The sequence below is a fragment of the Perissodus microlepis genome, chromosome 6 (genome assembly GCF_051167445.1).
Source record: "Perissodus microlepis isolate ML-2025 ecotype Zambia chromosome 6, ASM5116744v1, whole genome shotgun sequence".
Lineage (NCBI taxonomy): Eukaryota > Metazoa > Chordata > Actinopteri > Cichliformes > Cichlidae > Perissodus > Perissodus microlepis.
The window spans coordinates 9,777,437-9,802,787 of NC_140466.1; the positions used below are offsets into that span (position 1 = coordinate 9,777,437).

A 25,351-nucleotide genomic window follows, 5' to 3' on the forward strand; every position below is an offset into this window, starting at 1 on the left:
TAATTTTATTACTTTTCGATTTTATGAAATTTTTACTTTTATTACATTAAAAAAAAGTTTAGTTTCAGTTTAGATTTTATTACTTTCCGTGTTAGCCCAGCTTTTGCTTTCATCGTAATTTAGTTGTACAATTTACTTAAGGTAGCTAAGTTAGAGCAACTTGTTAATTGTGAGTGCACGGTACGGTACTGGCATATATACTAAATGAATCCGTTGCAAAAAGAAAAATGAGGTTATTCTAAGTACTGTGCACTAACAGCTATGTTAAGTAAACTGTACTTTGCATTTTGGCAATTTTTTAGATTTTACGGTTATATTTAGAAGTTGAAACAGGTACAATAAAAACAAATACTGTGACTCAGTACTTGAGCGTGTTGGACTCAAGAAATTTCCTATATATTTTTTGCAGTGCTTATTTTAATCAAACTTCACAAGTCACTTTTGTTGGTTTTCTCTTTTAAGCAAAAGTCCAGTTTATATTTTTATTTCAGTTAACCGGTTTTTGTTTTTCCATTTATAATAATCTTGATTATATATATATATCTGCACTGTGTTTAACAGGCATCGCCCCCACAGTCCCGTTGACAGGATCCCCCATTAAAATCTACTCCGGCAACATATTGGATTGGTTTTTGCAGTGATTACTGCACACAGAGCACGCGGTGCTTGGTGGGAGGAGGTGTCGCCAGAAGACAGAAACAATAAAATCTTGGGACAAAAATAGACTTGTCTTTGCAGAAGGAGTCTGCTGTTGTTGGGGGAAGCTCGTGGTTCTTTGGTGTTATGCTAATAACGTGCGTGTGTGTGAAATTTCCCGAGACAAAAGATGGGGGAAAAGAAAAAAATAAGAGGAAAATGTTGGGGGAAGGGATGGCGCACAGAGGCATAAGAGGGGAGCCTTAAAGAAATTGGACAACCCCGCGAGACTTTAGTGGGCGTGGACACCGAGGCGAGGGCTTCCTGCTCGGATGAACACGTGGTTCCGTGTCTGCCTTCCTGCTCGTCTGTCAGTGTGTGTGTGTGTGTGAAGGTTTCCAGCCCTTCTCTCACTCCTCTCCCTTTCATCCTCCCATACAGCAGACAGCACACCACCTTCTCCTCTCCTTCCTCCGTCCCACCCGCACCTCCTCATCCTCCCGCTACACTTTCCTCCTCTTTGCGACGGGACTGCCGACAGCCAGGCCGCGGTCACTTCAGCGTGGATCAGCTCAGAGAGGGAGAACGAGTGTGTGTGTGAGTGTGTTAGTGTGTGTATATGTGTGTGTGTGTAAGTGTGAGTGAGTGAGTGAGTGTGCGCGCACCCGCCGGCAACCGGTCCATCCGCGTTATTCCCCCTCACCCCCTTCCCGCTATCCTGCCTCGTTGCTCGGTCATGACGCTAGAAGCGATCCGCTACCGGACCGGGTCTCTGCAGATCCTCAACCAGCTGCTGCTGCCACACCAGACCGTTTACGATGACATCCGCTCGGTGCAGGACGCTTACGAGGCCATCAAGTCCATGAAGGTACGGGGTTCTTCTTCTCCCCTTTCTCCAAACCTTCTCCTTTCACCCGCTCCCCCAGCCTGCCCTGCACGCCTGCTGCATGTGCATTCATTCCCGTCATGCATGTGTGGGTTTTTTTTGCTTTTTGTTTTGTATGTGTCGGGTCTTTTGTGCTCTCACCGCTGCATGCATGCAGGCACACATACATGTGCTCGCCGCCGTCGGCCTGTATTTTTGTTTTTGGACCTACCTGCAGCATCGTCTCACCTACCTTTAAACCATCCGTTATTTATAGTTTTCACATCATGTGTAAGCGCGATAAAACTGGGTGTCTGCGCTCAGTGAGCCACCCAGCCATGAAATATGCCTTCCCCCCTCTCTTCCTCCTCCTCCTTTCTTTGGGAGAGATTATTGATGAATTATTAATGACCTTTGCCAGGGTTTTTTTTTTTTTTTGTTCGCGTTTTTTGGTTTTGTGCTGCACTCGGTGACACCTCCAGCTCCAGTTTGTCTCCACACCTGAAATCCTGAAATACTTGAGTGTTCACATACATGTAAGACGCTCAAGTTCTGTAACAGCTGGAGCATTTTAAGGTGTTTATTATTATCATTATTATTATTGTTATTATAAGAGCCAAGAAGACACTAGACCTTTTGTCTTTCGAGTTGCACACACACTCACTAGCTGTTTGTTTGATCCTTTGTGTGTTTGTGTGTGTGTGTGTGTGTCAGAGTGAAGGAATGTGCCATAAGCAGAGGGGTGATGTCATGTTAATAAAGTCTAATGGTAGCGAGAGAAATGACTCCAGTAACAGAGATGAGATCATTTTAATCAAAGCTGTCGTGACAACTTTTGGCTCTGTGTTCACCCACTTCCAGCTTTGTGCTGGAATAACATTGATCATCCTCTTTAAAACTGATGATGATGATGATGATGATGACTACTGTCCTCTTCCTTTTCTCCTCCAGGTGCGCGGGGCTCCGGCCATCGCCATCGTTGGCTGTCTCAGCTTGGCTGTGGAGCTGCGGGCAGGCGCCGGAGGTGACGACCCTGTGACCTTCATCAGGGAGTCTCTGTGTCACCTGACCTCAGCGAGGCCCACCGCCGTCAACATGGGCCGCGCCGCCCGCGAGCTGATGGAGTTTGCAGAGAATGAGAGTATGGAGAAGAACTCTGAGCAGCTCAGAGAAAGGTAGACAACAATTTGCGGTTTGTTGGTTATGTTTGATATGTTTTGTAAAATCAATGGAGTCACATTTAGTTAATCAGATAACAGACAGTATTCTTCTTCGGGTCCTGCACGTCTGTTAATCCGGGACCTGTAGACCACCTTACACTGATCAATCCCAACCAAAATCTTTGGCTCGTTTCTCAACTTCTAATCTACCTAAAAAAACCCTCTCTGTGGAGTAATTGATACATTTCTGCTGTTATGAGCAGCGATTCACATGCATGCTGCTGATCCACATTTTTGATGATAGTTTCAAATTACTTCCTGGTCTACTGATGGTGGTTTGGGGTCAGAAAACGCAGCAGTGTGCCGGTAAAGATGAGCAGGATGAAGTGCACAACAGGAGTGGGGGATGATGTCTGTATAGCAGTATATACTGCATTGTTTCTTTGAAGGTTTGCAGGGGCTCTTAAGGAGTTCCCCCTCTTTGAGGTGTTGGACCAATGGGCAGTGTCCTCGTGGGTTGCTGGTGGTTAGAGTGATTTTAAATTTATTTTATTTTTTAAAGCATGTTTTCTTCGTTAATGCATTAAAGCGACACTGTTATCATTATTCCCTTTGATGTCAGAGGCTCCACATGTGGCTGACATATGAGATGCACATACTTTCTGTGCTATTTAAAATGAATGTGAGGAGCAGCTACAGTGAAACGTCGGGCGGTGTTTGTCTGTTGACTTTGCGTGTTTGATTTTTAAATTAGAACTTAATGTAAACACGTTTGCAGAGACTCTCGCTCGTCTCATCTCCTGAACTTTTTGTTTCACGGTGTGTGCGTTTGCGAGTAAAAGACAAGTGGAGGACACGCAGGGGAGCTTTTTTACACTCAAAGACGGACTAAAAAAACTGGCTGAACCAAAGAAAAATGTAAATAATCAGGTGAATCTTCTCAGTATCTGTTCAGCTGATGTAAATCCACTTTTAGTCCCTAATTACAGCTGGATAGATCATTCTTCTTTGTTTACGCAAACGGCTCTCACACCGGCCTTTGTCTTCATGCTTTAAGTGAAAAATAAACTCCCAGGGTTTCTGTCTTACCAGCACTGGTAGCTCACTTCTGGATTTTTTTGGATCACGGTGTTTGCATTATGGAGGTGGGTTAACAAGTTAACCATGTCCCTATTAGCCACACACAGAAGCACAAAAATGCTATGGAAAAAAAGACATTCCAGCTTTTTCCCTTTTTAAGGATATTTGTTTTAATTGTATCTTGGATATCTTGCTTGGATTGTATTACAGAATCAATGGACTGTGTTAATATTATTCTTGTCTGCAACATACCGTGATCGTATCATGAGTTCTGGTACTTCCCTTGGACTGGTGTTATGTCATGCGAGAGATTACTCCGTTCCCCGGCATTGGCCACGTGATGGACAATCAGTTAGATAGTCGATGACTGACAGATGTTCTAGATCTTCTACAGGCTTATAAAGAGTTCACCTGATCGGAGAAACGCTTTGTGTGGTCTGATTTATGATTTCAAACCCAAATCAACATGGCAGCTTAACTGAAAACTTTGAAATCATTTGGTATCACAAATAATCCATGCAGTTGTTGAAGTTATCTTTATTTGAGATGGACATTGACTAGTTTTACAGATTTTCAGTAGTTTCCACCAGACCGGTTTGGGGTTTGTGGCCTGCTGTTATAACCACAGGCACACAGTGAGAGCTTGGTTCATGTTGTTCGCAGTAAGTCAGTCTTGGTTCGAGTTGGACACTGCTAGAGGTGCCATTTAACTTTTATGGAGAGATTTTTCATTTTTGTGGGTCTTCTGCTTTCATTAAATGATGACCTCCAGCTTACACTGGGGCATTTTCCAGCTGAGAGTGACACGTAAAGAATGAGAATTGGCACCGCCAAACCCTAAAAGAGGTGGAGTGCCGTCTTCGGGTCCGGGAAAAGTTGCAGAAAAATGGATTGATGGATGTGTCTGTGTAGGCTCTCATGACATACAGTGGATTCCTGAAATCCCAGATAGGTATTTTGAACTCGCACCCACACCTCGCCTTATGTGACCTCAATAGCTCGCACAATGGCGGGGTGGGGCAATATCTCAGAGGTTTTAGTCGTCGGCCACAGTGATGGTAATTACCCAAACATTTTTCCCTCACCTTGGCTCATGCGATGACTCGCGTGACCAAGATTGGGTTAACGGCTCCTAGAAACGCCTCCAAACAGGACAGACCCCACTAGGGTTTTATGACCTGGGACTCTCTGAAAGTTACGCCTCTTATCCAAGACGTTTCTTCAGTTCTAAAACGTCTTCAACAAAACAAAGACAAAAAAACTCCTAAAGACATCCAGTTACCTTCTTTCCAACATTTGAGGCAGGAAATAAGCCACGTGGTCTTTGGGTCCTAACAATGATTCAAAGATTTTCCGATTTCCTTGTTTTGCATGAAGTAGTGGGTAACTTGCTGGAAATGCAGAGCTATGTGGACACATGCCTTCACTCTGTGATTTGCACATCTGGTAAAGAATAAAGGGTTCAAACTGTGAATAGCTGGCTTTGTAAAAGTTTCATCAGGAATAAAAAAAAAATTTGCATTTTAAAAACGTTCATTTATCAAAAGGATTCACAGACTTTATGCTGTTGAATGCAGAAGCAAAATTGCCAACTGATATTGACCGATATTAATATTTGGCGATATCTGACATCAGGTGAGATTTTCTTAATTCAGACATGCCTAACAAACACACTTCACTTTTTTATGTGTACTTATTTATGAGTCTTAATATATCGGTGCTGTTCAGCAATAATCTTTTTTTTGCCACAGCAAATCATGAATTACTCGTTTACACTCAGCCCGACTGCTCGGATCAAAGAGTTTCCTCTGGTAGATAAACTATGCAGCATCAATGCTCATAACATGATTGAATGGCGTTTTTCTTGTCTGTTCTTTACTTTTTCCATTTTCATTTATTGGCCGTCATAAACGTCAATATGAGCATATCCACAAATAGTAGGTCTGTTCGATATAACCATATATATCGGATGACGATATAAAAACGTCTATCGTTTCATTTTACGCTATCGTTTGTTTCGTGGTGTCGCAAAATAAACTGTTTACGGCAATATTTTTTTTTTCATCGTTTTGATGGTCACTGTAGTGGCTATATTAATTTCTTAAAGTTCTCTCTTTCTCTTATATTTAATATAACCACACTACAGACGGACAAGCGCCTGTTTTTATGGGTTGTCGTTAGCAACAACGACGGTAACAGCATCGCATGTCCGCTTGTTTATTTTCCACATAAACCTTTCACAATAAAGCTCAAGATCCTGTTGAGACTTTTCAAAATAAACTGAACCACGTGAAAGATGCAGTGTTTACGGATGAGAAGCAAAAAAGAGCCGTCAGGTGCTAAAAAATAAACCTTAGACTCAAACGTTAGAACAGGCTTTTCCCCGCAGCACGCCGTGTAATAAATACTCACAAAGAAAACGGCAGCCGTTACAACCCATGTCTAAAAATGTGTAGTTTCATGCATCAGTTAAAAAAACTCAACTCCAGGTACAGGACGCCCAGCTGGAAACACTTCACCTACCCGAGATTCACAGAATTTACAGAAAATATAATTTTTTTTGTGATTTATATCGTTATCGGACGATAGATGTTTTACATCGGGATATGAGATTTTGGTCATATCGCACAGCCCTAGCAAATAGTTTTCTCTTTTACCTCAGAAGGGTTAAATGAGAATACAAAAAATAAATGAAAAAGTAAAGCTAGTGTCAGCCACACCGATATATCAGTCAGGCTCTACTGTCAACTTTTCAGTTGTTTGCTCTGTATGAACTTGTTCTGTTACACGAAATCTTCTCGGCTCTTCAGTTTTCCTCCTGAATGGTGTCTCCCGAGTTAGTTGCTGCTGTAACACTTCCTCATTTAACACCAGCTGCAGGTGTCTTGTTGAAGAAGTTGCGGAAGCTATCGGATCAGTTGTGAAGTGAAAATTGGAAAGCATCAATAGTATACATTTTTGCAGCTTATTAGTGTTAAAACCAAATTATCAAGTGGTAATTTTTACAGGGTTCACTTGTTAAATAGTGATTGAATAGCAATTTGATTTGTTTTTATTTTCAGACAAGTGGAAAAGAACACGTGTGAAAGACATTGGTGTTTCTTGGTGACGGAAAAGGTTCAGTCTAGGTGGATAATATCTGTCAGGGGCAGATGATACAACTTGTTTTTGACAGAAGGGAGTGATCTACTTTACAGTAACCCCGGCCTCAAGGCAGCGATTCACTTAAATTTTATGCAGAAAGCTACGTAGAGTTAAAAGAAGAAAATGCTGGTGCCAAAGCATGAATCGATATTTACTGCGGTTGCACCAATACGTGCATTTCATGGTAACTGTTCCAGTTAAGAAGCAAGTGTTTCAGTTCATCAGTCACTGGCCTCTATGCTTATCAGTGATTGAATGTTTTCCTGACTTTCGTGTCAGTGGGCTGAACATAAGGGGGCCCTCGTCTTCGTCACTGTTTTTAGGTCAGGGATCAAAGTAACGCCATGTCAGTCGTTAACATCCACTCAAAGGAATTTGTTGAAAACAGGCAATTTTTTAACATGTATTTTAATTGACCTTTAAGCTGGTATTGTGCAGCACGCTCGTTATAATTTGCTTTCAAGGAGTCAAATGGTCTCTTTGGACATTGGCTGCTTTTTCACCTGAACATTTTTCAGAGGTTTGTTCGTTAAGCCACTTGGAACACTGACTTACGAGTCATTCGAGCCCTGTCCAAACCAAGTGTCCTTTTAAAGACTGAGGAAACTGAAAAGGTGACTAGCTCCCTTCCCACGTGTTAAATAAATATGTTAGATTTCCATTACAAAGCAGTGAGTCACATTGCTTGGGGTGACTGTAGCTCAGAGACCTGGTCAGGTAGAGCAGGTCACCCACTAATGGGAAGGATAGTAGTTTGATCCCTGCATGCCACATATCCTTAGGCAAGGTACTAACCCCAAGTTACTCTCTGAGTGTGAATGTTAGATACAAAGCACTTAAGCATAGAAAAGTGATTGTGTGACTGGGTGAATGAGGCATATTTGTATAAGGTGTACAGTAGAAAAGCTCTATATAAGAACCCGTCCATTCATCTGAGAATAAGTTGGGCTGAAGAGAAACACTGTAGTGGTGGAGTTAAAGACCTAGCAGGTAACCATGGAAGATTTATGTTACTTTAAACTTGGTGTGGTTTGAATTGTGGGCCAGTCTCCAAAAAAACTTGTGCAAGTGTTTACTTGATAATGCGTGTCTGCAAGGTAGGAATCGAGACTGTGCAGCAAGAATAATGTAAGAAAGTGAGAGAAAATGAGGGAGATGTGGCAGAAAAAGAGAAGGAACAGCATGAAGAAAAAGATTGTGTATGAGAAAAGCGGAGAAAGCAAAGTCATGACAAACAGAAACACAAAGCCGTATTGCTCCTGCAGATATGATGGACACATCGAGCCCACAGTGGCAGACATATATCCTCTTCTCAATTCCCACCTCTTGTGGCCCCCCTCCTGCAGTGTAATTGCCTGGATCGAAGACATGCTGGAGCGTGACGTCAATGACAACAGGAAGATCGGTAACTATGGAGCTCAGCACATCCTTTCTGGCGTCCCCAGGGACTCGGTGACCATTCTCACACACTGCAACACCGGCTCGCTGGCCACAGCTGGATATGGGACGGCGCTGGGTGAGACTGGAACGCTGGCTCTGAATGAGAAAAGAAGGTGGTTGTTGAAATATTTAGAGCACTGTAACTGATATGAGTCTGTGTGTAGGCGTGGTGAGAAGCCTCCACGCGCTGGGCAGGCTGAAGCGCGTGTACTGCACAGAGACGAGGCCGTACAACCAGGGGTCCAGACTGACGGCGTACGAGGCTGTAGCGGAGGGAATCCCTGCCACGCTTATAACAGACAGCATGGCAGCCCTCACCATGAGGGAGATGGACATCACAGGTGTGTGTTTGTGTCCCATCACGTCTCCTTCACTTCACTAAAACCTCACGTTTTTTTTCTCAAGACTTCCTTTCTGCTGTTTTCTCCCTCAGCTGTGGTGGTGGGTGCAGACAGGGTGGTTGCTAACGGTGACACAGCCAACAAGGTTGGCACGTACCAGCTGGCCATCGCCGCTAAGCACCATGGGATACCTTTCTATGTGGCGGCACCCAGCACGTCGTGTGACCTGAGCCTGGAGAGCGGGAGGGACATCATCATCGAAGTGCGCCCCCCCGAGGAACTCACTTCTATAAACGGGGTTCCCATCGCTGCCCCAGGTAAGGCGTGAGGGATGTCTGTGCAGAGAGAGCACTTAAATAAGCGCGAGCTCGGTAGAGTATTGACAGGAAAGCATCAAGGTTGGAGAGGAGATGAGCTTGGCCCAGTTCCAAAGTCAGCCCAGAGGCTTAAGCACCGAACACACTCAGAGTTAAATTGGCATCACATGAAACGTAAGTGCCAGAGTGAAGGAGGCTGTTAGCTCATATGTCCTGCACAGAGGCGCCCTGTGGCCACTAATGTGCACACAAAGTTCTTCTGTCATCGTCCTTTTTATTTTCTCACCAGGTTTTCTTTCTTGAACTTTCTTGCAGGCCATTTATGCGTCTTTATTAGTCAGTGTCATGATAGAGATAAGAGAACAGAGTCATTTTCACACATGCACCACCGCCCACAGAGGTGTACGTGACACCGCAAATGTCAGACGCATTCAGGTGGGACTTTAACTGGTTTTTAACCTCCCAGCTCTCCAGTACAAAGTCTGTGTGATGTCATGTGCTGCTGAACAAATTATGGAGCTAACAGTCTGGCGCATTCAGTGCTAGTGAGTGGGTGTCATGTGTCTAGCTGCCTCTACATGGGGAGCTCCTTTCAGCTGAACCGCATGCATCTGAAGCAGACTGTTCACTGCTCTGTGCTGCATTACAGAAAGAACTGTGCAAAGCTGGCCAAAGTTCATGTGTGGAAATGGCCTGTGCTTGGACAGAAACACAGTGGAAATGTGTGAAGGCAAATTAAGCCTGGATTATCAGTAAATATATTAATGCTATGCACTTTGGAGTGCCCAGAGCAGCCCTACTGAGCTCAAGTGCCCATATACCCTACGGCTGAAGCCCAGGTTTGAGTCTGACTTGCAGCCCTTTGGACCTGAGTCTGAGTCTGTCGGATCAAACCTTGAAAATGTATTTTAGTTGAGCTTGTGAGAGCTTAGTGGAGTCATTTAATCTCTAGGTACCCAGTGACATCACAGTAATTGTGCTGAATTAATGAGTACACAGGCCCCCGGGGACGAGGATGTGTGCTTGCACATTCGTTTTTTCCACTCTTTAACTTTCCCCACAGACTTTAATAATTATGAATTAACCTTTAGTTAAGGTTTTGGTGTACTAGAACCACACTGTTGCACTCGTTACGCATTTCTTTACCACAGTAAAGAAATGCGTAACGAGCAGTGTGGGGTGTAGTCCTGCTGCTGTTTGAAGGAATAATAAACCCGAGACAGAAAGCAGGTTCAACAAACTCTGAGTCTAACTGTGGGAGACTCTTAATATCCAGAAAGGCTGATCAGACTTAGTTAAATCAACTCTGAGTATGTTCACCCTGAGTGTAGCGCGATTAGAGAAAGAAAGCTATCATCAGTGGAGCTCCGATACTATGATTTACCATATCATAGCCTCCATTTTAATCCAGTGTACTGAGAAATATGAACATGTATCACTTAAAACCACGATGTTTAGTTTAAAAACAAGAGGGCAGTCCACTCAGCGTCCACTCTGTCATCGCTTACCCACTTTCAGTTTGTATTAACAGGAAAAGACGGAAAACCTAACAAAAACGTACATTTTTAAAATGATTCTGCTTCTGACCGGGACAAAAATGCAGTAACAGCAACTGTAAATAAGAGTATGTTTTATTATGACCTACTTATAGTTTTTGTACATAAGTAAGACTGATTCGAGTCTTTTCGAGTGGAAAAGATGTCAAACTTTAAGCTTTTTGGGCGTCTGTTTTGCTTGACAGTATTTAATGATAATAATTGAATCCTAAGTGTGCAGACAGTGTTCGAAAACTCACATTAAGGCACATTTAGTTCAGACATAGAGTCTTAAAGTTATTCAAGCCTCTTTTTGACTCAGCAATCTTCACATCTTCAATATGATGAGACTTTTTTCATCACAGCAACAGATTGCGACACATCAAATGATTATTCATATTGATGATAGATTTTTTTTTTTTTTAATCAATCTTCATCTTGTTGTTTAAATCAATGTTTAAACAACTGACAAGGAGCACTTTGGGCTCAGAGTCAAACCGTTCAACTGGGTTTTAATTCTCAACATTGTGTTCAGTACAGCTAACTTACACGTTAGTGCACTTGCATTATAATAACCTGTGAATTGTGTTGTGTGACTAACACCTCATTCCCGGCCGTTTCCTGCAGGTATCGAAGTGTGGAACCCGGCCTTCGACGTGACCCCTCACCAGCTCATCACAGGGGGCATCATCACAGAGCTGGGAGTCTTCCTCCCCTCTGAGCTCCAGGCGGCGCTCACCGGCCGCCTCACTGCCCTCTAGAGCCACTCGGCTCCTCCTGCTGGTCCGTGCGCACCACTGCACGTTTACGTCACACTAAGAGACACTTTCTCATCATCACAGATACCGCACAGTTGTATTTCTAATTGAATTTTGTTCAATACACAGTCACTGTTGCATTCAGTGGTGCACACAGGAAAAAAAAAAATCTTGTTTGTCACTTTTCCACATACACAGCTACATAGAGTCTCACTGCAGGGAGTCGAGTAGCCACACACGTGCGGTCTCCCCTTTCTTTTAAATCCCTGTTCTGTCTTCACCTTTCACCTCCAAAGCTTTCCATTGCATCTGTCATTGTCTCTTTCAGCCTCTCTCTCTTTCCAAATGGCTTCTGTACCAATAAAAAAAAAAAAAAAGCTCAGCTGGACTTGAACCCAGAAATTCAATTTGACAAACAAACCTAAATGCGACCTTACGAAAGTCACATTTTAACAACTTAAAGAATAAAACGAAAGCCTAAATAGCACGACTGGTTCTTTAATTTGAAACAAGTCGTGGTTTCTAAAATGCTGCTACCTACTTGTAAATATATATATCCTTGCTGGTAGTGTGTACATATGTAGAAACTAACCCCTGCTCGTGAAACGCGCCGCTTTTTCATCCAAATAAGCGGTTATGTAAAAAATACATTTCCCATCTAAAAATGTTATATTAACATTTCATTTCTTTTGCTCAGTGTAGGAACTTTTTTGTAATAGACAAATTCACATTTTTAGCTCATAGTCTTAATATGGAAGAATTTTGTGTGTCAAAATAATTGAACGATCGGTCACGCTAGTCAGCTGAAGCCTTTAACGTCACATGGCTACTTTTATACCTCACTCCTTATTTGCGTCTTGCTCTTCCCAGTTATAATGTATCATACCACACATGTACTCTCATAATAGACTTGTATAAACTGATCAGCCACAGCATTAAAATCACCTGCAGAAACGGGTCCAGATCGGTCTCTTTCTGATGCATCCCGCGGCCGCTCGATCAGATTTAGATCCGGGGAGTTTGGAGGCTGGTCAGCACTTTGGGCTGCCTGTCACCCTTCTCTGTAAGGAAGAATCATTAAAAAAAAAAAAGGAGTTAAAGGAGTAGTTTGCCTCAAAATTAAGGTTTAGTTGTTGGCTTGTGTGCACATCAGTCAAGACTTTTAAAATAATTTTTCGATGTCAGCTTTCCTGCTTAGAAACGAATCTCTCTCCAGATGGTGCATTTGACTACATCAGCCTCAACACACGAAAAGCTGCACAAAAAAGGATTTTTACTCTCACACTTCCTGCTCTGCGTGACGCAGCAGACAGACACAGCCGACAAGCAGAAGAAAGAGATAGTTGCTTTGATTTGACTCCAAGCTAATGGTTAGGTTGCTCTGTGACCACAGTGTCATCATAACAAACCGCTTTGCTAACACATCCGCCTTGATGGCTTGTTTTAACATTGGGTTAAGCAGCCTAATGATTATATTCCAAACCATGTGAGTGAAATCTCCAGTGTTCAGTCCTTTGTTGCGTGTCATACACCCACATCTCTGCCTTTATGTCAAGCTGCTCTTAACTGCCAAATAAATACCAAAATACTCTTTTAATATCTCTGTTATTTTGTGTGTTGTTAGTTTGTTTTGCCACTAAAGTGTGGAAAACAAATCAATGCAGTTTTAAAGCCCTCCAGTATTGACATCATGATGGCGTTTCAAAGTGTCAGAGACACAAAACTTAGTCTAAAGGTGAAGTCTTAGATTTCAGACTAACTAGTTGGGCCATACAAACCTGAGAGACTCACAAATTTAATGTGGGGGTGAGCAGGAGCTGACTGTCTCTTTTTGTGGGGGCATGAACTACTCCTTTATGATGGAGGGCATCTTCTGCGTTATGTACTTTTACGCCACCACCAATGAGAATGTAACATTTAAGTCGTATAAATGTTGTTTTCGTTTGGGGCCGGACGTCAGACACTCAGCCACTTCTTGCCTTTGCGCTCACCTTCGAATGTGTTTCGACCGCTTGGACTAATCCCTCCTCATAAACTCCCAGACATGCTCGCGACTCGCCGAAATCTGTGCCGCGAGCGACTGAAAGCCGGTCGATATCAAGAAGTACACAAAGGTTTTGTTTTTTTTCTTGGAAGTTATTGTTTGACATTTCTGGCCCCTGAGTTTCTTTTCTCTATCCTGATGAAAGAACAGGACTATAAAGGAAAAATGAATTTCATAATAGTAGGAAATGCCAAACTCGTCTAGTGCTGAAACTATTTGTACAGGAAAAGAATGAATATCCTAACAATATAGCAGTTGTTTAAAGGGAACCTATTATGCTTTTTTCCATATTTTTATTCTTGGGCTCTAGTAGAGTAGATTTGAATGATTCACAGTTCAAAATAGTTCTTGTTTATTTTATTTATCCTCCAGTTCATTTGCCATCTGAAACAAGCCATTTTAGCTCATGTCCATGGAAGACCTTTAAGAAATCCCTTTATGAGCATCCAGCATTGTAACAATATGTGTGCATTTATAACAGAAAATAAAGCATTTTCACACAAAATACTAGTTGAAATTTTACACCCAATATTTGGACCGTTGGGTGAATTAAGTAACTTGAAGTCTCCTTCAAGTTAGTTGCCAAATTACTAACTGATAAATCCAGCATCGTTAGGCAGATTGATTGATGCAAGCCTGTGTTTTGAGGTCTTGTATCGTGATTTGAATGCACTGAATTTTTGCCACCTGGCCTGTGAGCTTACGGTGCATTTGTCGTTGCGAGAGGCTTCGTTAAAAACATCCCAGACGTCTCTTATCTGCGTGCTGACACCTAATCATTTACTGAAAGTCACCAGGTCCACACTGTTTGCTGCCTTACAGGTGCAGCCTGATTGTAGCTTACTGATGTAAGGCAGTAGTCCCCTTGCTCCGTCCTTCAACAGAGTTCATATCGTGTTGCCAGAGTGCTTAAAGGTTGAGGTAGGCAGTAATATTTTTTTTGTGGTTATTAGACAAAAAAATCCTTTAATAACCTTTCAGCATATTGTAATTCAAGTGCTCTCAGAGGAAACCAGACCTCTGAACCATCTCTTCACTCTGTTTTCAGGCTTTATTAGATCTAGCCTACGTCTTTGTCCAATCACAGGCCTAATGGCTCCTCTGCAGATGTGCAGAGGAGTCCTTTGCACATACTTCAGATTGTGAAAAGTAGCAGAAATTCCTGAAGGAAAATATGATTTTCAAAATTCACAGCTTGCACTGCATCGCAGTCTGGTTTTTTGTTTTGTGGTTTTCCTTGTATATTACCTGAAACTCGGCCATAGCAATTGAATGGTAACATTTTTGTTTCATTTAAAAATACAAAGCCCGATGGCATGTTGAAATCTCAGACTTGCCTGTTGGCGGCGTGTTTTATGCCTTTTCAAACGTTTCTGCCTCGTGCAGAAAGAACAAAACCTTGTTAAAGACGCCCTAAAAACACGGACAGCGTTTTGATTTTTATGCTCTGTGTCAGAAAATGCTATCCCACTCCTACACACAGTGTCACCACTCTTTTGTGAGTGAGTGGATTTACCTGCACACTCATATAATGGTGAAATGTGTGCATATAAACACACATGAAACGTGCTTGTACTCCTATGTGCGTCAGTCAGTATCAGTGTAAATGGCCGGAAACTGCTGAGATGGCTCAGCTGATGCATAAATGAGCGGAAACGCGATACTGTAATTACGCAGGGTTATGACTAACATCAAGGTTGAAAAGCAGTGCTCTAGACCAGCATGGTAATGTGCATGTAAATGCATTTACTGACTCGATTAGAGAGATGTCAGAGGTCTGGCCACAGGCACCACCACCTCACACATTGACTGTCTACTACACAACTTCACTAGTCTACAGGACCACAGGGAGGTTCTGAGAAAACATCATTTAAAAAACAAAACAAAAAGCTTAACATCAATAATTACGACAGTGTCTATTGTCTATATCTTAAAATATGCTGTAATGTAAGCTCATTTCTTCACTTTCTTCCTCATCAATCATCACCTCTCTCACCCATCAAACCTCAACTCACAAAGATGCTGGTAGGTCACACGCAAGTGTTAAAAAAATTTCTTTCGTTTTGTAAAGTTAAAGACTTCATGCTTTTTTGGGGGGGGGGATTTTAGACAATTTTCCTGACATATGTAGCAATTTTATGGCCCGTTAGATGCGTCGCCTGTCATTTCTGTTTAAGAGGTACAAGATTTTTGTTTGTCTGTAGGTCATGATTATAACTGTTCTGCTGTGGTTTGTTGGTTTATTTCATGATTTCCTTGTGATTCCTAGTGACTAGGCCATTAGAGCACCACACTGGGGAGGCCTCCTCAACCATACGCACTACCTCTCCGTCTGCCTGCACGGACTCGAACACTGAAATGCATGAACACAAGCACTTAATGCGCCAGCCTGCAGCAGAGCAGATTGACAAGGTTGATGAAAAGAAATATGGATTAAAATTTTCACTCGTTTGTATCTTGAACACTAAGTGACAATTAATTTGTGGCGGTGCTTTTAGTTTGCCAAAGTAGCCTAGATTCAGGCTTGTCTGTTATTTTAGGTTGCAGCTGAATTACAATACCTTGCAGATGTCTCGAGTTCTCCCTCATTTCTTTATATTTCACTTCTAATAAGCCACATTTTCCTGTTATCTTTTTTTTTTTTTTTTTTTAAGTGGTCTTGAGTAATAGTTCTGTAGGCTTTCTAAAGGTCTTTCAAAGTTCTTCTTGGGACATTGGCTGCTACATAAAATAGTAAAATGGTATATTTGCCCCAGCAATGTGATTCCCGAATAGCTATTAGCCAAAAATTTTGCATATCTCAGCATGGAGTGCTCTGAGTTCTTAAAAAAATTTGAGGAAAGTGGACAAAAGAAGAAAAGGCCGGTCTGTAGAAGTGTCTACAGCAGAAAGTGTTTTTTGTCTTATATACTTACATATTTGTTACCATGTTTTCATAAATTGGTGCAGTTATTTCCAATTTCTTAGCAAGATATAAAGAAATGAGGGGTGACTTTTGCACAGTACTGTATTTGTGTATCATGGATTAATGCTTTTTAAGCAGCAGCAATATAATGCCGTATTTCAAAAAGATATAACGCAGTCCTCTCCTTCCAAAAAGGCCAAAACATGGATAATAATGAGGTGCCAAAATCCAGCGCCGCCTGTCTCATACTTTCCAAGTTGATTCGATTAATCATAGCAGATGTGTATGCATTATAAAGCGATTGGTGCAGTCTGCATTTACCATGGAAGGAGTGTTGTTCAGATGGCCTCTTTAAGTGCAAGTATGTTGTTGTTGTTGTTGTTCTTGATAATCACCTGGTCTGGGTTTGATTTTGTAACATGTGGAAAGTGTTCTGAACTGGGGTTTTTTGGGGTTTTTTTTTTATATATTTACGTATATGAATATAATGCTGTAAAGTGCAGTCATAAATTAAGAGATTTCTCTTTCACATCAATAAAGGAAAGAAGTAAAACCACAGCAAAAATGCACAAGTAGAATTTGCCTTTTTGTCATTTATTGAGCAAAATTGTGAATACATGACAGATGACATAAAAAGTAACCAAGTCTTTGGCCTCAGAGGTGCCGATGAGCGGGCTACTATCACCTCACAACAAGGTTCCTGTTTTGAACATGTGTGGGTTTGATTTCTCTCTCCAGAGCATTTCATTCCCAAATACTTGGTCTTTGTCATATGTTCACTGGGAAACCGAGGCCTTTTTGTTAGCAGGCCTCCCATGCAGTTCAAATGTGTACACCCACTGGTGGTGGTGCCTGCCACCACCAGTGACACCAGTGGCTGCAGGATTTTTCTGCAGATTGTTCTGTGAAATTTGGCAGACTGGGGGACATGGGATAAAATTGCTGGGATGGCAGTCCTAGAGGGACAGGAGTTAACAATTCCACCTGACAGCAAGATGTCTATGTTCAAACTCTGGTTTTCCTTCAAGTGTTTAAGTTAACTGGTGATTCTAAACCGTCTGTAGATGTGGACTGAACAGACTGTGGTTCTCTTTTCTTTGTGTTAGCTGTGAGGGCCTGGCAACCTGTCCAGTATGTGCTACCTTTTTTTTTTCCTCACAGTGTCACCTGGGATAAGCTCCATCTCCACCACAACCTTGAAATGGAATAAGTGGATGAGTGTATGTCCAGCCAGCCACACGCTGTTCAACCAGCATTTGTCACAAGTCAGTCACTGTGGTTGTGTTGGTCCCTTCTGCCACAACAAAGAAATCATCAACAAAACACAAATATCCTTAGTTTTTGTGCTAGGTTTATTTTTTAAATCTCTTGCCAGGCTCAGTGGGCATCCACTACCATTTATGGCTTCAAGGACTCTTTTGAACTTGGAATAGCGATAGCAGATGTCAGAGGTGTAAAATAAGACTGGTTCCACCTGTCCCTAAAGTACTGGACCTTTAAAAAGGATAACAATGCTAATGACACAAAACCACTAAGGAGTGATTTAAAAAGAAGAAATGGTTGGTCATGGAATCGCTTAAATAAGGTAAGCACAAATGGCCACATATTTTCTAACAGCTGAATTAAAACATTGTTAGAGGTTACAATGAAAATATCACATTATTACATAGAAATCCACCTGAATCAAGGTTTAAGTTGCCCTACAGCTTTGTCACTGCCAGCCAGACAGCACAGACTCTGTGCAGTCATTTGCAAAACGCAGCAAAAGACTCATCGCCCCGAAATGCAGAACTGACCGCCACAGTAAATCCTTTGTACCGGTGGCAATAAGACTGTACAACTCTTCCTCACTCTGTAGGTGATTTTCCTGAGACTAATACCAATGTTATTCTGTTCCTTTTCAGACCATGCAATATCACCCAACAGTACCTTACTGAATACTTGTTTCATCTCCCCATCATACGCTGCTACTCCCTTTATTCAATTGCACAATACTATGTCACCTTCTAGAATCGCCTGCGCTGATAGTTAAGTTATTTATTCTCCAGGATATAGTTATATTGTTACTTTGTTAGAGTTATTTGATACTATATTTTGCACTATCCTACTGTATACTACTATTCTTATTGTATATATTGTATATCTTATTCATCTGTTCCTCTGTCTCTCCTGCTGCTTTGAGCATATCATATGACAAAAGAATTTCCCTCGGGATAAACAAAGTTATTCTTATCTTATCTTATTTGCAAGAAGATACTTGAATATCAAGTAAATTAAGTTTAAAAGGGACAAAGTAGGTTTAGACTTAAGTTTATGAAAGTGTTCGTGTGATTCTAATGCAGCACTGAACTTCATTTCCAAGGCTGTACTAAACAGCTGTAAGCTGATTGACCAGCAGGTGGCGCTAATGACAAAAAGAAGGCTATAAAGCACATTTTTATGCAAAGAAGAAAAAAACGGAAGGAAGCAAAAATGGCTCAGGGTTCGCAGAAGTTTAAAGCTCAGCGTCCAGGATCCAAAAAACAACAACAGAGCAAACAGAAAGGCCCGAAGAAAGGAGGTATGGCTCTGATTTCTTACCCGTATGAAGCCCGACGATTAAAAATAATAACAATAACGTGTGAAGTATTTTTAGTCGGTCAGCAGCTCCACCATGTGACCCGCCTGTAAACAGCTGAGCACGTTTCAGATTATTTACCTCAAACATGTGGACAGTCTGTCCACCACGAATATTTAAACAACAATGAAACCAGTAACCCACTAAAGCCTTTCAAAGGCACACAAAAATAAATAAGTACAAATAAAAAAATAAGGGGGTCGAGAGTAAAACAGAAACATCAAATTAGCTTCATGCCTTTGTAAGCAAGCTAGTGACAGATAGATACGGTATTGATGCCACAAGGGAAATGATTGTGTTACAGCAGCAGAATAAAGAATAGAAATAGTACAGTCTACAATAGATAAACAGCATAGTTAAAATGCCACAGGTGCATAGTACACAGTGCAAGTACTGATATATAGAACAGTGGCTAAAATGTTATAGAACAGTGAAAAAAGAGAGTAGTGCACATCACATTAATTAATAAATAAATAAATATTTAAAAAAAAAAATATATATATATATATATATATATATATATATATATAAGAAACGGCTGCAGGAAGGCATAACTCGGAAATATGTGCGTCTTAAGGAGTATTTAGTTGTCACAGAAACTCAGAACTAATGAACTTGTGCAGAAAGGCGGGACAAGTTTGGATGTGATCCAATCAGAATTAATCTTGTTAAAAAAAAGTCTCCCAAGTTTCCTGTTTTTTTTTTTTGTTTGTTTTTTTTATGAAAATGTGACAAAATGTCAGCACTTGGGAGCGAGAGAAGTGTAAACTTACAGACTTAAATTTGGAAAACTGTAAACCATGAGGAGCAACTTGAAGTGAACTTTCTGAGGAAGCTCAAACTGTTTTCTGACGTGTCTTTATTAAAGTCTTAACTAATACATAATGAAAATTTTAAAATATAACCTCAATTAGAGTCACAAATGAAGATAAAACACAGTATGCTGTATGCTTGCCGGCCTTTTGAATGACACGTGAGTGAACAAATGTCACAAATGATTTCAAAAGATGGTGATAACAAACATTCAGCTCAAAATTCACTAAATTCATTAACTGCTGTGATGTCATGGTGGCTACATCCATCTTTCATATACAGACTGTAGTTTTTGCAGGGTATACCAAAAAGCGCTTGAGCTCCATCTGATGGACAAACCTTCAGAGTATCTGAAAAAGGAAAGTTGATGTTTGTGACACTTTCTGTTATAAAGGGAGGATCATAGCACCGAAGAAGGCTCAAGTGGTTCAGCAGCAGAAGCTGAAGAAGGTGAGGAGGACAAGTGACAGGAAATCAGAGGAATTTAACAGTGAGTACAGGTCTGAGCTTGACCCGCTTTAACGTGTCTCCAACTCCTCTGCTGAAGGGTCTAGAGGTTGCCATCAGGAACAAGATTGAGCAGGAGGTGACCCAGAAGGCCAGCTCCTCCCTCCACAAGCCGCTGAGTGTGATTAAAACTCCCGAGGCTAAAGGAAACCCTGGAGCAGCCCGTCCTGGAACCAGCTCCAAATAAAACCAGCTCGCTCGAGACCTGAGTCTTCTGGTTTTATATTACAAATTGATTAAAATGAAGTTTGAATGGGTTGCAATTAATACCAAATGTTACATGTCCTGTTTTGTTTTGTTTTGTTTTGTTTTTTTTGACTGCAAGCTGACTTCCATGTTTTTAAGAAGTTTATCCAAAACATTTAGCGATTACACTCACTGGACAGGTTACATCAGGCTGTCACAGGATTTTATCTTTTCCTGCAAAGATAAAATCAACAAAGGAGACAGATTTTTGGTATTCTGTCAGATTATTCTGTAGTTATCACTGTACAGAAAAATTGTATTGTAAAACGTATAAATGGGCTTGATTTGTTTAATCTTTTGTGTTGATAAAGTGTTTTGTCAGCTTGCTTTATAAAACTAAAGATGATCAGTTCACTGTCTCTCTCTAATCTGTTGTGAGAATGTTTACACACTGTCAATAACTATGAAACTATCACTATATATATATATATATATATTTTTTTTTTTTAAATATGAACATTTTTTGGGTGTCACTTGTTTTCTTTCCTTTGATGGTACTTGGTCCATGCTTTGTAAGGAGTATAAGAATTTTACAAGGATAACAGAATCTGTCCTGCTCATGCTGACAACTTTAAATATGATTGGCAGGTCCCCACACCTTTTTCCAAATCACAGTGAAAATATAAACAGGTTAAATAAAAGCAGCAAAATCATTTTTAAATGCCTCGGCTCAGTCAGACTCCAGCCATGCTGACAATAGCTGCATGATCGGACATGGTTGCAAGTTTACTGGTGCTTTTCTAACGTAAGCACATGCGTTGTAGTGATTGGAGACAAAGTTAGACAGGCAAGACTGAAATGGTTTGGACGTGTGCAGAGGAGGGATAGACAAAGGATGCTGAGGAAGACCGCAGAGAAGGTACAAGAGTTCTCTGTTATGAGGTATTTATTTAAATCCTTTTGCTGGATTTAATTTGTAGCCATGCAGAGGTGCAACATCTACATTTAAGTTTGATAATTATGAGGTTACAACGTTAGACTTAAAGCTTACTGATAGTATACTGTGCATATAAGGACAGCACTACCTTATGGTTAACATGATCACATATGTTAGATTAATTGCTAAAATACAATCAACAATTGAAGCACCAGCACTTATTTCTAAAGCAGGTCTAGTACTAATCTGAGCATGTTTAAAAAGCCTTAACGGCCTCCATGCAGTGATGTGAGCGCAGGAAACGAGGGAAGGAGTCCTTGGACATCAGACTGTAGATCCTCTGCTGTGCTTTGTTGAATGTGTTGGGACATGGAGAGTCCATCACACTCAGCAGAGCCTCCCGGGTCTCAGCATCCAGGTTTACCTAACGAGGGAAAAGTTATTTAAATAAGTTTTGTTCTTCATCATTTGCTGTTTAGTGATGTGTGCTCCTCTCTACCAACCTCCAGTGGAGCATCAGGGTTGATAAACTGGCTGTAGATGCTGCAGGCCTTGTTCTTCTGCAGGTTTGAAGGGGAAACCCTGTAGTCCTCGCAAGCCAGCCAGAACTGAAGGTTCTCCTCACTGAACTCGGAGCGCAGGAACGCCCGAAAGGCCTGCAAACCACCTGAGAGGAAGAAGAAAAGAAGAGCTAGAAGAACAGTTCAGGTTTAACACAAATTTCAACTAAACATCTGAGCTTTTCATGTTTTTACTTGGGTACAAAAATTCAAAAATACTGTTCTAAAAGCCATTTTTACACAGTTCCTATGATAAACTGTGCCACTGGAATTAACATTGAGTTATTTCACCTTAATTCTCCTTATTGAGGCTTAAATAGTACAAAATATGCAGTTGTCAAACACAGCTGACTGCCTTTCCTTTGATACATACTGTTTTAAATAGTAAGTTAGCATTAGCAACACTAAAAAATAAATTAGCCAACAGTAATATGATGGTTTTCACCATCTATCTAGAGTATTAAGAATACAGGAGATGTGTATAAAAGTAAAGGTACTCTTACTTTACAATTAATTCTATAAGAATTAACTCAGTAAAAAGTAAAAAGCAGTTCAGTTAGGATGCACCCTGAATAAACATTACCATGTCACATTTTTAAAAAGGAAGAACACTATATGTTATTGATAATAATGCCTAATGTCTTCAGATTTTTAGCTGAAATATCAGCTAAATGAAATTTAGCTTATGTACAAAATAAAAGCACTTTGCTGCCTGTGCAAACAACTGATTAACCTTTCTCAGTAAAGATGTGCTAGAATTAACCAGAAAAAGGTCAAATCTCCTCACCCTCAAGTAACATTGAGCTGTTTTCCATGTTTGAATATTAAAGTGGTGATTTGACTTCAGAAGCAAAATAAAGTGAATCTTACTTTTGCTGTTCAGCAGAGTTTCCAAGTCTTGCAGAATTCTTCCGTCCTGAGTCCTGATAAAAGGGGCACAGGGAGTCAGAAATGTAGCTTCAGCTCCTCTGATTTACTCCTTATTCAAAATACGGGTTTCAGTGAACTTACTTGTTCTTGTGGTGGGTCTCAGCCAGGTGGCTTAGCTTCACCCGCATCTCTTTTGCCCTGAAACACAGACAAAAGAAGATGTAAAACAAACTCAGGGTTTCATTTATTAATGTAAAACATAATATCAAAAATAAACACTTACTTCTCCAGACATGAGGAAGGCAGGTAGGAGAGCCCCCTACACATTGAAGCTGCTAGTATTAAATGATCCGCAAAGGGAAAATTAACCGAGCTGTATTTGATGAATTATTCCGAGCCAGTCTCCTGGACTAAAGCGTGCTGCTCTTATATACAGCAGTCCGCCCGTGTGCTATCTGATCTGTCAATCTGCTTCGATTAGAACAGCAGGTGTGGAGATGGGAAGTGAATAGAGATTAAAACCGTTGAATGAGAGGCTGTATATGTGCTCAAAGGCCATGTAGCCCTGTCAACAAGAGATACAAACACAGTCAATATATAATATAATAGTAGGAAAATCACATGTGTGAGTGTACATGAGTGGTCAGGGTACACCTGTCATCTTAAAAGTGTGTCATAAACGAAACACAGAGTGGGCTGCAGAGTTATATCACAGAAGAATAAAGTGATGAGGGAGGAGCAGGTGGCAGGCACAACCACTCATCGCTGGAGAATGTCTGAGATCTGCAGGCCGGCGATGATGATGGACAAGCCGGTGGACAAAATTAGAGGAACATCTGGCAAAATCATTAAATAAGGTTCAGCTTTTCTTCTCCATTTCTAATTTGTTAGTTGGCTGTTTTATAACCCTCTTATGTGGCTCTCTGCAGACAGTGCTTATCTGTATGTCACTGCAAATAATGTTAAAAAGAGAGCTAAAACTTTGTGCCATCAACTCCATATTACTGTAAATTTGTAAAAATCAAATCAGAGACACATGGAGACAAAAATGCTTCTGTTGAATCATAACTTCCATTGTTTGAATAATGTGACGTATGGAAGGCCTGCAGATTACGTTGTGCTCCTCCTGAATGAAAAGATGACACTGATTGGTTAAACATTTGCACACATGAGTCACCTAATTTTTAAATACTGGTGTTTCATTAGACGCTGTGAGGAAAATCCAAAATTATCTGAGATACTCAGAAAGAGCTGTGTTCTTGTTCATTGATGTTCCTGTCTCACCCGGAGAGAAATATCATTTATGAATACATATCAGTGCATTCGGTTATCTTCACTGTTTAAATTAATGACTTGAACATGCACGAATATCCTCTCTACATGTTAGTGATTCCTTTTTTCCTTCGACCATATGCTATTGCTGTGATAGGTTATAAAATCTAACAGACTGGCTTCACTTTAAAACATCACAGAAACTCGTGGCCTCTGAAAAATGAAGTAAACCAATTTTAAGATGGTAATTTTTGCCTTCCTTAAATTAATTAAGACCTACAAACGACTCAAGTCTGGCAGGCTCTTACATCGGAAACCAATCTCTGAGTAGACTACAAGTTTAGCAAACACTGGGGATTTTCCAGGGCGACTATTTGTGCGACTACAACTAGATTACTTTTTAGATTATTTCCCATCATCTGCTGATTTTTTTTTTAATGTAATGTCATTTATTTGAATCTATTTTCGGAGAGCAGAAAAAGAGGTGTTCAACAATCACAGCACTGCTACAGATGGAGCAACAGAAAGGTTGAAGATTTGTTGAAATAAGAACACTGTTTGCATTTACAGAGTGAGAGAAACCTTTTACTGCCACTCACAAATGTATATACGTGGATGCTTGAGCCTCACTGTGGTAAACTATGTGCACTCAGGCTGTTTTCACGGTCATCTGCTGGAGGAGGGAGGTTTCTCCGTGCTCATCTTGAAGAGCTGCAGGGAAGGAGTAGGAACTTTGTGACACAACTAGTGTGGAAGCCAGTCACGTGTGATTTGGAAACTTGAAACCTCCAAACACACTGAAAATAACGAAGAAGGGGGCACCTTGTGCCCAACAGCGGAATTGTTGAAATACCTTGAATAATTTTAGGTAATATACTGTGTTAAAATAAACAGAGAGGGGTTATGCAAGTGAATACTCAAAGTATTTTAAAAAGTCAAACTAGTATAGTTAAAATCCAGCATGCACGAAAGTGTCCAGCCTTTAAAAACCGTTCGCAAAGTACATTGATTGAAGGTAAAGAAGCTCATTTAGCAGAATGTCTTTCAGTGATATACAATTCTGTGCAGGCTTTCAGCTTTAAGTCAAGGGATTTCACAAAAGTACTGCATTAACTGTTTAGGAAGTGCCGCCATTTTTAATCATATTGCTCAATAGTAAAGGGACAAATTAACATAACTTTAAATATAAGGAATTTGTACTTTAATTACAGCATGGCTGTTTGAAAGGCCACTGTGGTGGTGAACAGACGCAAAACTAACTAAAAACACTGTCACTGTCCAAATACTTATGGACCTAAATGTATTAGCCTATTATAAGCATTAGGGAACCGTGGAGTGATGATCTTAGTATTTATGAATCTGGC

The 25,351-nt window shown here is 40.8% G+C and overlaps 3 protein-coding genes across 3 annotated transcripts; 2 read left to right on the top strand and 1 right to left on the bottom strand.

The window, feature by feature from the left end:
* Positions 1 to 709: 709 nt before the first annotated feature.
* Positions 710 to 16,803, top strand: mri1 (methylthioribose-1-phosphate isomerase 1). The gene is made up of 6 exons (XM_084930622.1): positions 710 to 1,504; positions 2,453 to 2,676; positions 8,232 to 8,401; positions 8,490 to 8,666; positions 8,759 to 8,983; positions 11,146 to 16,803. Exons 1-6 carry the CDS (start codon positions 1,373 to 1,375, stop codon positions 11,277 to 11,279), a joined length of 1,062 nt encoding a protein of 353 aa, XP_084786748.1. The 5' UTR covers positions 710 to 1,372; the 3' UTR covers positions 11,280 to 16,803.
* A 1,847-nt stretch (positions 16,804 to 18,650) lies between these two features.
* Positions 18,651 to 20,760, top strand: c6h19orf53 (chromosome 6 C19orf53 homolog). Its single transcript, XM_084930626.1, has 3 exons — positions 18,651 to 18,785; positions 20,050 to 20,105; positions 20,203 to 20,760. Exons 1-3 carry the CDS (start codon positions 18,665 to 18,667, stop codon positions 20,347 to 20,349), a joined length of 324 nt encoding a protein of 107 aa, XP_084786752.1. The 5' UTR covers positions 18,651 to 18,664; the 3' UTR covers positions 20,350 to 20,760.
* A 516-nt stretch (positions 20,761 to 21,276) lies between these two features.
* On the bottom strand, positions 21,277 to 25,202 carry LOC146385070 (regulator of G-protein signaling 5). The gene is made up of 5 exons (XM_084930625.1): positions 22,999 to 25,202; positions 22,857 to 22,913; positions 22,716 to 22,768; positions 21,789 to 21,952; positions 21,277 to 21,709 (listed from the first exon to the last, which is right to left on the bottom strand). Exons 1-5 carry the CDS (start codon positions 23,040 to 23,042, stop codon positions 21,542 to 21,544), a joined length of 486 nt encoding a protein of 161 aa, XP_084786751.1. The 5' UTR covers positions 23,043 to 25,202; the 3' UTR covers positions 21,277 to 21,541.
* Positions 25,203 to 25,351: the final 149 nt, after the last annotated feature.